Below are 13,603 nucleotides of genomic sequence, written 5' to 3'. Positions count from 1 at the left end.
CTACACCTTTCAAACGCATAACTAATCCTAGGGCAGCTCTATAGCCGTTGATGACTGACACAGAGAGTAGCTTCTCCCTATGGAGGAATACGAGGAAGTCCACTACTTGTTGAATAGAAGTTCCAAGTGACAACACCAATCACAGTAGACGGGCCATTTTCCCTGGTATGTAGGTGTAGATGATCTTCTGAGATAGCCAGACATCCCTGCTGCTGCTCTGTGAGAAAGCCTTTCGCTTGCTGATGTGAGGTTGGCAAAGAAGGTTGTGCCAGGAGGAATCTCCCTCGGAGCTTCGGTTAGCAGAGCTAGAAGATCTAGGTACCACTCTGCATGTGGCCACAAGGGAGCCACTAGGGTCATCCTGGGGTTCTGAGAAGTCATTACACTCTCTTGATTACTTAACAGATCAGGCAAAAATGGGGAAAGGCATAAACATCCAGTTTGTCCCAAGTGTGTTGCAGGGCGTCTTCTGCCATGGCCCAGGGATCTGGAATGACCAAACAAAATACCTTTGTTTTCTGTTGTATCTAGTCGCAGAGGTCTACTGTTGGCCTTCCCACAGATGGAATAGCCTTTCTGCTACTTCCAGATGAAGTGACCACCTTGTTCCCAGCACTTGACCCCGATGACAGCTTATCTGCCAAAGCATTCCTCTTGCCTGGAATGTATCTGGCTGAGAGATGCAATGAGTGTCACCACCCACTGGCTTAATTGTACCTTCAATTTATGAAGTTGATGGGATACTAGCATGCTCAAACAACCTTATCTCCCAATATATTCCTGATGGCAGAACATCCCCTTGTACTTTATATATCATCAATGTAAGGCTGTTTACCTGATTTTCTAGTACTATCTCGTCTTTTGTCAAGTTTTCATGCATTCCAGTATGCTTATGGATAACTGGCTCTTGTGCTCCAGACTGTTTTGAGCAAAATGAGAAGCAATGAGGGCACATTGAAATTACTTTAACTATTTGCAAAAATAATGAGCATTGGAAATTGCCTGTCACCTGATAATCACCGTAATCCAAACAGGAAAAGAGAAAACTGTATCAAATAACAGATATCAGCATCACAAAAACCCTGCAATATAACAGAGAGCTGTTGGTGATTGGAGTGATGGATTAATTCTCTAGTAGGGGACTTGCTCTAAATCAGTATTCACAGTTGTTGACTCTGCCAAGGTTTTTATCAATGATCTGCTTGAAGCATAAATAAATTACTCAGGTCTTTTTGGGCAAAGGATAACAGCTCAAGAGAAATGAGTTCAAAGGTGAACTTGACTGCTGAAACTTTGCATGAATCAATTCCACATCACAGAAAATAAGACTCTATGAGAGAAGTTTTTGTAAAATGGGATTTTTTAAATCCTCAGATATTCTTCCTTGCAAAGGTAAAAGAAAAAAATTATTTTAAATTATTGTTTAATTAATAATGAATATACAAAATTAGAATGGATAAACACTTCAAGGAAGAAGTGTTTCTTTAGTGGACGGACTATTGTTACTATCTGCAACAACCATGATACTGGACGGAACTTTTTCTAAATTTGAACTATATTCACAATCAAATTTATAACAAAAATGGGTCCCTTCAACCTTTTCCTGATGTAGAGGCAAACATTTTATAAACATATACTGTATCATTTTTCCTGGATCATAAGACACACAAGTTGGAAAATGTTACCTATAATTAGCTTGATATTTTTCACAAAATTAATTTGGATTATTAGGCTACTGACTGCTGGACTATTAAGTCCAAGATTCTAATGCTATGGTGTAATCTATCTCCCTTTTGCAGAAAATTATCACATTTGGACCTACTGTCAAAAGCTTGTGGTTATTATACTAGAGATGTATAAATTCAACTTAGTTGGGGGTGCCTATCCTACCAAAACTGAAAATCCAAGGATAACTCTTAACCCTCTAAACTTTAAATACTGTTGTGACCTTGGAGCCCAAAAATATTCTGGGATACCTAATTTTGTACAATTTTACACCTATTCACATCAGACATAACTTGTACTTGCCACCATGCGGTGTTGTAAAGACAGTGTTTACATCCATCTCCCAGTGCATCAGCTGCAGCTTAGCACTGCATTCAAGAATGCAAAATGGTGTTGCTTTTGCTTTGTCACTTCCTAACACTCTACTACTGTAAATATATAGTATTTGTAAAGACAGTGTTTACATCCATCTCCCAGTGCATGCTTTGCATTCAAGAATGCAAAATGGTGTTGCTTTTGCTTTGTCACTTCCTAACACTCTACTACTGTAAACATATAGTACTGACTTTCCACTTGCATTATTACAGTAATTAACATTACCTAGTACTGACTTTCCACTTACATTATTACAGTAATTAACATTACCTAACACTTTATAGTAATAAAGAATATGGATTTGCAGTACGTTTTAAATGTTAAAAGTAGTACAGTATTCTGTGCAATCACAACCCATCATCCAAAGAGAATGCACAATAATGATATGTATCATATTTAATACAAATGAATGGTGAATGTATTCTAGTGACTGGGATCCTAAGTTGGCAAACTCCTCTACGACTTCACCTTCACATGACAAGTCGACTGGTTATTTCTTAAGGCTTTCTCAGAAAAAAAGTTTTACAATCCAGGAAGAACATTAATAAATGCTGACCTTTTACGAATTAACTCAAGTAAAACAGTGTCTGCAGAAACTCTATGATCTTTGTGTAAAAATTATAATGTATATATTGTAAATAAAGCTACATTAGGATTTTTCAACTAGCTAGGAGTAAAATCCTTAGTTACTACAATATATAACTGTACAAAAACCTTTGATTCACTTCACTGGCAGTACCAAGTAAGGTTCTGAATTCTCTGTGGCAATAATACTGAAGTAATTTTAATTCCCAAACTGCTCAATATACTGTAGTGTGCCCTTTTAAACAAACATCTTCTCTATGCTATTAATTACCATTTGCTAAATCCTAAGTAAAAAAATTAAAGCAAACATAGCAATAGCAAAACTTAGTCACTTCCTGTCACTAAAACTTGAGAGACAAACTGAAATCAAAACAACAGGATTTCAAAATATGCCAGTCACATGACAGATATAAACAGCAACTTACCAAAGGTACCTTTATACATATAAAACAGTAATGTGCCACTGAATACACTGCTATCCTATTCTATGGACCTAGGAGTGAGTCTACAAGAATAATAGCTACCCTTTCAAAGCTACAATGAGACTACACAATCCACAGTTATTTGCTTTCTGAATATCACTTCACTTAATAACATGAAAACATGAAGCCAAAATTCATGCTGAAATGACAAAACCAATTGTAGATGTGTTTCTGTGCATAAGTAGCATTTTGGAAAAAGCACAAAATTACTGCAGGTGTAAACAACTTTCAAGAAAGTTTGAGCAACGGAGAAAACTATGCAATAGCAAAGCATTGCATAAAATTTACTTCTTGATATAAGATACTTTCAAAAGTGTATTACTAACCATCCATCAGTGCAGACTCAGAAATCAGTTGTTTCAGATAACTCATAATGTGGAAGGAAAACAAAAAACAAAAGTACTGTTCTAACTTTAAAATGGTTAAATGCATTAAAATAACTACTTGCACTTCTGCTAATAATTAAACTATGGTGGCATTCTACTTCCCATAATTAAACAGTAAAATATAACTCCCAAATATTTTCTTTGCAATTATCCTATCTAATGAAACATCTGATCTAGTGTATCCTGAGATGCATTTTTTCTCAAATCTAACTATGCATAATGATGTTACATCAAAATAGGAAGCTAATATAAAAATATTGACAACATATCTAATTCTGGTAAATTGATGAGGCACTGTGTCAATATATACCTCTATGAAATTTACCAAAGTTTATACTATTTGGAATTAAACTTGAACAATGAATAAAAGTTTTTGATTTTGTTTAATGGTGAAAATATCTATACTGCGCAACACTTCCTACTACTTATTTTGTGCACAGAATTATAATAATAACCTCCATATAAAAATTCCCAAAACAAAAAATCTTGCCATAAGCAAAGAACTATGGGTGTGCCTTATTAAGCTGAAACAAAGTAAGGCGGAATCTAAATTAACACTTAATAACAACTGAGATTCATGAAATATTATCAAAGAAGCACTTGCTGGTCTCATGACTAGCAAAGATGTTGGAATGTCACAGAGAAATGAAATGGCCATATGCAAATTCCTGAATCTATCTTACCCTGCAATTTGAAAGCCAAGAAGTAAGATGTCATTTGAAGAAACCTAATTCAAGTACTTTCATGTTGACACATCATATTATTGTGATACTCTGAGAAGTCTCTCATTAACAGGAAACTTTTATAATGTCAACTTATAACAACTTATACTCTCTAATATATGGTAGGGCAATTTTATTCCCTGTACATTCTTTCAGTTGCCTGAACCATTTGTGTACTCCAGTTACCACAGCTTGTTACTGTGTAATACTTTAAACTTTTTTTTTTACAAGACATAAAAAATACTGTTTTATATAATGTCCATACTTTAAGAGCAAAAATATTTTCTTTAGTGTTTTAGATATACAGTATTCTGTAATTCCAATAAAAAGCTTATTATAAAAATAATTCCTTTTTTGGTAAATATCGTGCCATGATGAAAAAAATCATGGAATCATCTTGGAAGACACCTCTGACCTTGCACCAGGTGTGGTGGGTCGTGAGGCTGTGAAAGAACTCATTGTTTCCATCTGAAAAATTAAAAGGAATAAAATGATCAATAAGTCATATATACAGGTCAGATGACCATGTTCTTAAAAACTTCTTTTTCCTTAATTTTATTTTTTTTTAAGAACTGTGCAGCAGACCAAAGAGCAGTTACTGAGGCTGGTACTTGTGTTATCTTAGTATCTTGAGAGAACATTTTTATAAATGTTCAAAACACTGAGTGTTTTCTGAGCAATAATGTAAGAGACATGGAACAATATAAGTTTATAAAGCATATTACAAAAATAAGAGTACATAACACACTATTTGCATATAAGTAAAACTTATATCTATTATAATTCTGCATTAGTCTAAAATTCTTTTTGAGAAGTAGATTCTAAAGATATTTAAAAACTGGACATACTCATCTATGGCTTAAACCTCAACTTGATGAAAACAAACCAGCCTTCTCCAAGAGCCCCCAGGATACTAAAGACCACACAGAAGATAAATGGATAGAATTCATTCATGGAGAAACACTAATTTCAAACTCTGTGAGGTTACAGAACAGGCTGGACTCCACTCCTGCATTAGCAGATGAGAATTTCAATTTTCATCATCCATGGACCAGCTTGCTACAAAGATCTCACAAAAGACCCTGATGCTTGGTCCAACAACAGTAACCCCATTAAATTTCCATTTAAAAATATTTGAGAAGGACTGCAAGAAAAAAACAATAAAATAACATAAGAATGCATTGCTTTGTTCAAAGCATCCAGCCCATACTTTTTCCTGATTGAGTTCAAAGCATTCTTTTGAAAGAGTAAGTTCAATACAGTTAAAAGGTTGGACACCTGGATGGGAAGATACTCCAGCTGAAATGGATGACAAAAGCAAAGTATGAGGTCATGGGATGCTAAAATGAACATTTAACACTGCCTATAGCATGGATAAAAATATAAGGATTTTAAGTTCTAAAGAGATATACTGTACAACAGGGGACAACGCTACATCAGCAATTGAGTATCAATAAATGATGACCACATAAACCTCTCTTTAGTAGGAGACTAAGAAGTATGAAAGACTTATCAGACATTTCCCACTGAATAAAGTAAATGGAAACTGTTCAATAATGGGTGAAGTTTACTTACTGTCTCACTCTGTAAAAACATTTGGGCATGAGAAAATGCTAACAAACTAAACATTCAGTGTTTTGAAACTGTATGTGCATGTGCACTGTAACATTTAGATAAAAGCTTCAAACTAGTCCTAAAAAATAAAAATAAAGAAATTGAAGTACATAAAATGACTTTAGATTGACAATATTAAGGTGTAATGATTCAATATCTTTTTTCAAAAATTAAAATTGTCTTATTCATCCCCCACAGATAGGAATAAAACAAAAAAGACAAGAAAATGTATTTGTATAAAGCAAAGGCTGGAAACATCATTAAATTTTACTGGTTCAAGAAATTTATAAAGAAAAAATAACTTAATTCAAGAAAAAAACAAGAAATATCCATGAAAGAAAAATCAGACTACTGTGATTCTTTTAAACTTCATCTCTTATTGTGTGGGCCTGGGAATTTCCATTACCAAGGATGCTTTGCTGTTACTACAGGAATCTTCTAGACATAAAATACTAAAAATTTGTTTTCAATACATACTGTATATGTTCACATAAATTCTGAGAACTAAAATATGTGATAAAGCTGTCATAAACAGACTGGACACTAGATTTATTAGTGCATTCATAACTAGTATTACGTCCTTCTCAAATATCAATAAGATTTAATCCTGCTAAAAAACTTACCATATTCATATCTGCAAAACCTCATACTCACTAAAAATAGGACAAAAAAAGTTCTTGTATTAACACAATTACCTAAAATGAGACATATTCAGTTAGAAAACTGAACTACACTTTATAATCTGACTGAGTAGAAAGAGTTGAGCGTGCACCAGGAGTTGTGGGTCGTGAGCTGTACCCCATGGTACTCATTGTGTCCATCTGTAAGAAGGTGCAAGAAGGTAAGACAAAGGTGCAATGCAGGACAAAACACCATTTGTTTGTGAGAACACTGACAAGCACTAACACCAAATTAAGAAACATACAGAAACAAATGGTGAAATGTATAGTTAAGAACTTCACAGACAACACACCCACTTAGACACCCTCAAGCACAGTGCAAAGTGAATAGCATTGTTAATGGACTTGTCATCTATCCATGAAAATTCTAAATAAAGTAATAAATTCAATACCAGCATGCTACTAAAAAACCAAGGGTGAATCAGGTGCAGAATAACCTGGCCCCCTAATGATGAACAACAAATTCTCAACCCTATTTATTCTTTTATTTTGTAATTCTGTTCCTCAGAATGGCAGAGAAATGTTCTCTCTTTTGATTTAAATAAGTTTATTTAAACATGCAATCTATGCATATTTTTTAATGAGAAATGTATCATTGAATCAGCTCATTACCATGAATACAATTTTCTATAAAAAATATGTGATCTCTATACAGCAGAAACCAAGAGCCAAGTTTGTATATAGGATGATCATATCAAGTTAAAAGCTACAAAGTCAATATAAAAGTCTTTATAACTGCAATGAAGGGTCAATATTTTGAGAAGCACACTAAAAGAAATACTAAAGTGCTTAGCATTTTAGAAAAATAAACAAACATGCTATCCTAATCTGCTTGAATTTATATGAAGGCAATCATTTAGCTTTATAAACACCCACCCTGAAAATAAATACCATGATAAGAGAAAGTTAAAATATAAGAAGATAAGAGAGACCATACGAGATTACTCAGATTATTCCCTAGACTTTGTAACAGGGCATATGTTGAATAATATACCCAAACTTAACAGGATTTATTGGGACTTGATTATATCTTCACCTGGGCATAATGAAACTCCAGACACTGGATCAATGTTGGCATCTAAGCTACTGTAATTACAATCTTAAAACCAGCTTGTAAATAATGCTCAGCACTATATGAAAACTACACAATTAAATTTACTATGCTCCATCATGGCTAACTACTCTTGTATCCACTAATACTATTAAAATAAAATGGATTAAACTATATTGCTAATAAGCTGTTTGTCGTCTTTCAGTTAAATAGTATGACTTGAAGGAAAAAAAACATAAAATTAGTTGGTGTTTTAAGCTTACCTCAAAATCAGGTCAGTTGACTGATGTTTTATATATTGCAGAATGTAATTTTGAAAATTCTTCTTGTATCATGAATACAAGACACTTCTAGTCACTACTTTTACCAATTTCAATTGAATTGCTAAATGGGAATTAAACTGAAAATCACATACAGATCACAGAAGCACATAACTTAACTAAAACTGATGGATTAGATAAATTCTGAGTAAAGTGTTTTCAAGTGCAACACAGTATCAAAGGAAACTACTGTATACACAGAGTAAAACCAACACATCACTGACACTTACCTTGACTCTGGCCACATCTTCCAAACGAGTGACCTCACACAGTTCATGGTAGAATGAGTGGACAACAAGCCAAGCGAATATGTTCCCAGCAATGAACGAAAGCCAAAACAGGCACATCAAAATATGATAAGCAAATACCATATCATTGACAACTGATGAATAGGTGATTACCAGTCCTCGCCAAACAGTGAATATGGCCATGCACCATATCCACGGTTCCAAACGCATTTCAATTTCCTGGAAATTTAAAAAGAGAATTCATAAATGAACCTTTGAAATATAAAACTATAAAATCTCTTTGAAATACTGAATGCAAAACCACAAAATCCTCTTATAATAGTGAAACTATCATCTTGTCTTAATTTGAAGGATGATTACTAATATAACATTTTAGAAAGTAGCCAGGTCTTTAGCTACTTGTAATATATTTTCAGTATTTCAACTGGATGTAATGAAAGTATGAAGGAATAACTTGATAACTGGCTGAGTTGGTAATCATCACTTAAAAGTGCCATAGTTTTACAATAAAACAAGTTTTCATACAAACCCATTTTTTATTACCAGCCTTAACAATGTAGAACATGTTCAGCCATACCAACTTGAAATGATGACTATGTCCATGTCCATTAAATCATGAAAAGTTCTAGAGGTCTGAAAACAGTTGTACTTTCAAAATGCTGTTACCCACATGAAGCTAATCCCTATACACAGTTGGATACATGGTACAATATAAATTATCAAGCATCATCACTATAATCAGATCATTTAAAAGTGTCAGCAGAGTTATAGTCTCCCTAGTGTATTTGGTCAAAAGGTGGGCCCCCAATCGCTTACAGTGTTGACATATCTCCATTTCTTGAAGGTAACTTGTGGATTGTGGATACTCTTCCTTCCTAAGACCTTGACCTGTTATAATCCTCTTTGGTATTCCTTGGTTTTGTTTCTCTTGTAAACAACAGAGTTTAGAGCTAACTCTTGCTTTAGAAACATTATTATCATAAATGAATATATATGATCATAAATTAAATGAAATTTAAATATGAACTATCACCAGGTAACTCTTTCCTCCTTTAAATGTAAGTTCACAATTTTGGACTGTGTTTTGTCACATCACTTCCAGCAATTATTGGGGTTGTTTGTCTTCTTTTAATCAAAAGTTTTTCTTTTGTTTCTATGGTTTCTTCTGACATTTTACATACTGTCGAGTTTGTTTAACGATTGCACAAATGTAATTTGAAGAATAATCTCTGTGCATTGGATATGCTCTCTCTCTCTCTCTCTTCCTCGCAGATTTCTTTTACTTTTAAATGTAAGTATAGTATTTATTAATTTTCATTATTTTATGCTTTAGTTTTCGTATGCTATATTATTTTATTATTTGAAGTGACATTGGTCTACCTTTAGGAATTAAAGGGCTCATTAATTTATAATTCATTGATCATTTTATACCAGGTATATCCTATTTTAATTTTTATTGTACAGGGTGTTACGTACTCTACCGTTCTTCATAGTCACATGATATTGTCTGCTGCATTATTTCATTCATAGAAATATATTTCCAGAAAATTTTGTTGTTTCAATTTTTAGAGCACAAAATAATAAGTCTGCCACCTTTACCGATCTCTGGATTTATCTATATCTACCCAGCATTTATTTAGAGTGTAATGCTGATCTACCCATGTTTCATCAAGGTAGGCAATTGAACATTCTTCTGTGTTTTCATTATGTTTTTCATCTCCCGTAAGAATGTAGTTCTTGCTCTTATCACATCACTTCTCTCTATCAAGAACTTCCATCCATTTACTGTCACAAATTTGAATCCTATTTTATGCATAACTTTTCTTAATGACTCCTTATATCCACTGAAATCTGTATTCTCTTTCATTTGTAATATCATTTTCTCCACTGTTTGAATTTCCTTCCTATCTTAGAAATTAAAACAGTTCAGCATAAAACTCTTTTGTTGAAAGTAGTAACAGGTTTTGGTCGACTTTTTCTTTCACATTCTTGGAAATCGGACCTCTATGTACCCCACTCCTTTCTTTTGATTCCTTGAAAATTCGGTAAATTGTTCTCTCACTAAATCCGGTTGCTTCTGCTGTATGTTTTTTAGTACTTGCATAATGAGCTAAAGTGCCATCTTGGGTTATTTCCTTGGAGAAATATTTTTAGACATTATATATAATTTAATTTGTTTGAGGATTGATGCTTCCTTCTGGGGAGATATCCATTGTTCCTTGTGTTGACCTAGAGGTCCTTTAATGGAATGGGTTAATCCAAAGCTACTGACCCAAAACTACAATTATTTCTTCCTTACTATTGCCTTAGGGTAAATAGATGTGGCAGCACGTGAGGAAAGCGTTATCACATTGCCTTAATTAATATTTTCATACTCTATTTCTAACAATATTATTATCATAAAACTGCCATCAATTATAATGAGATGTGTTTCTTAAAACAAGCCTTTTTTCAAAGAATCGGAAGGGAGTCTTCAATAGCCAGCCATATCTGCAAAATGAGTACATTTGGCATTCCTCTGTCACCCTCCTTTGACCAAGTATGCTAAGGAGACTATAGTCACCAATCAGATGTAAAGGAGAAGCTGGCCATGATTGTATATGACAACTTACAGAAGATAACGATTATCCTTAATCAATAAATTGTGAACAATCATGTTGAAAATATGCATGGCAAAATCTTTAAAAGTATGGGTGTTGAAGATGCAATCATAAAAATTACAGCAAACTGTTAAAGAACTTTGAAACTCAAGTATCTTTCCTATTAATGATTTCTGGAATTTCTGTATGAAGTGCATGCATCCACAATATCTTCATCTTTCACAGAGACTCTGAAGGTTAGATAGTCATTTTCTCTTTTATCTATAACCTCTTCTAAAACCCTCAAGTGTTTTTGCCTAATATAACCTTTCATATTTATATAGTAGTAACTATTTCCATAAAAGTATTGGTGTCAGATAAAGACAGACAGCTATCACTGATACATTCAACCTATAAGCAGAATATAAAATGCATACCTAGTATTACAAATCTCCCAAAGTTCTATGGTTCTACGCAAACCCTTATCCTTGGCAAACCAACCCACTCCCTTATTTACTCTGCACCCTTCACCTCAACCTTTTGTATTTTCCTGCAGTTCCTGGATATAAGGACCCTTTCACTTTTAACATTTCTGTCACTTCACAAATCCAACACTTGCTGGATCATCTCCTCACCTGCAGACATACGTCTACCCTATGTTACATTTCTATCAATCTATGTTACTCCATTCTCTGTTTGATAAAACTTCCCCTACACATTCACATTTGTCTTGTCATGTATGCAAACTTTTATCCATATTGACACTATTATTACTTAAAACATCACACATTCCTATGAAATAACCCAGAAAACTATTAACATGTCTTTGCAACATCCTTGCACTGTTCTCTGCCTTTTATTTTTAAACTATTCCCTTGGGTTTTTCATCCTTAACTGCCAATCATTTTTAACTTTACCTTGTTCTAATTTTCAATTCTCATTTAAGTACACTACAAGTCTTCTGTACAAGTCAAAGTCAAGAGCATTCCTTACTTACTGAGGGAATACTAATCATACAAGCAGCTACAAAAAGGCCAACTGAGAACAAGTCAATGAGTTTATGAATGTTTCCAATGGAAAAAATGCACAAAGGCCCAAGAAGACAGTGTCCATATTTGGATCTCTTGGAAGTTGAATTCCACAGTGCTGGGTTCAGCCACTGCTGCAACCAAGGAGATCTATGTTGCTTTTCTATGTGCAATGCCTAGCACATCCAGAGATTTATAATAAGAAACCTCATCCCGAGGACGAATTTCAAAATTATGAGTCTTCCACATTTGGGAGAACAAGAATCTTCTCCAGATCATCCCCAAACATTCCCTCTTTGGACTGGAAATGATATCCCCTGACTTTAAGTCAATGGAGAAACAAAGTTTCACCTCTTGTGAAGAAATGCTGAGAATACTGGTAGATCTGGAATGCATTCTTTATTCGACAAAACAGAACTGAAGAGGGATGTTCTATAACCAAGGTAAGGTGAGCTACAGCAGGCTCAGGAGGAGGCTAATATACCATCCTTCCCAGTGCTGTGTAATATTTCGAGCAGGAGAAATGACAGCAAAGGTCTTGATAGTTGTATCACCGATGAAGTACCTTGTGTTCAAGCTGTGCTGACCATTCCTAATGGCATAGAGCACCAAGTGCTCCCTGGTTGAAGCAGAAGTAGAGCTAGTTTGATGGCAAGGGGGGGAAGAAAGCATACTGAATGTGGCGAGCACTCCACTTACTGTGAATGCTATGTTTGTATTATCGTGTGTGTGTGTGTGTGTGTGTGTGTGTGTGTGTGTGTGTGTGTGTGTGTGTGTGTGTGTGTGGCTGGCCACTAAAGAGGATAATTCCCCCATCACAGGCAAGGGGCACCATACTGGGCTCATAACATGCATGTGCATGAAGTGCTGAGGCACCCACTATGACTCAGTTTGCCCATTGGATAGGTACTCATGTTCCAAAATATGGAACTCTCTCAAGGACTTGGGTCAAAGAACCTTACTCTCCTTTGACTGTAAATCAGAAAACCTGTTGGTTGCTAACCCTAGCAGCGTAGTGGTAGGAAGCTGAGAGCAGCAAGAAGATGGAAAACCACTAAAACTCACTATGCGATATAGTTCACTATCAAATAGATTACAATGGGGATCCCTTGATTCATGCTGAGAGACACAGGAATGCTGAAAGGCAGTCCTGTGAACTAGCCTTTTTTTGACACTTACAAGAGAGATGCACTAACAGATCAAGCAGAATGATAGCACTCATGAATTCCTGAAGTGCTATTATCCTTACAACAATATTTCACTAAGGAGAGTGCAAAGGGCAAATGCACCCTACATTGGCTGTTTTTGGCAACTGCTGAGCCAATAGCACTTGCACTACATGAAATACAGCAAGCATGCTAGCAGACAAAGCATGAGCTCAAGACACAATGAAGATACAAGGGCTACTGAGGAACTTTTAACTTTTGCTATTATTTTTTCGTTGCACTGGGACTTGAAACAATCCTACTTCACAAGCACACCCAGGCTATAAACCTGGCCACTACAGCTACTACAACATAAATGGGGGTAGATGTGAAATTATACTGTAGCACTATCTACAAAAGGTGTCAATGAATCTCTGCTGAACCATTATGTCCAAATAAACACTAAAAGGACTCAAATCCTTAACTAAAACTTAATATTGTATCACAACAATTCTGTCACCAAAATTCCATGATCTACATTAGATATGAAAAACTTGAAAGCAATAATCATAATTCCATTAAGTACTGTACTGATTTCAGTAACAAGCTAAACACACATACTGTACCTAACAATATACTACTCAAAGGAAAATTAAAATAAAA

The 13,603-nt window shown here is 34.6% G+C and overlaps 1 protein-coding gene across 3 annotated transcripts in view; it reads right to left on the bottom strand.

Moving 5' to 3' along the window:
- Positions 1 to 4,568: 4,568 nt before the first annotated feature.
- The window catches only part of pasi2 (Protein), a 28,558-nt gene continuing 19,523 nt past the window's right edge, over positions 4,569 to 13,603 (bottom strand). For all 3 annotated transcript variants that reach the window (XM_067122324.1, XM_067122321.1, XM_067122322.1), the window contains 3 exons: positions 8,171 to 8,407; positions 6,585 to 6,710; positions 4,569 to 4,743 (listed from right to left, as the gene is read on the bottom strand). In XM_067122324.1, the coding sequence (XP_066978425.1) occupies positions 6,618 to 6,710; positions 8,171 to 8,407 (330 nt within the window). In that variant the 3' untranslated portion in view covers positions 4,569 to 4,743; positions 6,585 to 6,617. The remainder of the gene's footprint in view (positions 4,744 to 6,584; positions 6,711 to 8,170; positions 8,408 to 13,603) is intronic.

The sequence above is a fragment of the Macrobrachium rosenbergii genome, chromosome 20, assembly GCF_040412425.1.
Source record: "Macrobrachium rosenbergii isolate ZJJX-2024 chromosome 20, ASM4041242v1, whole genome shotgun sequence".
NCBI lineage: Eukaryota > Metazoa > Arthropoda > Malacostraca > Decapoda > Palaemonidae > Macrobrachium > Macrobrachium rosenbergii.
This window is presented reverse-complemented; position numbering and strand designations above follow the sequence as displayed.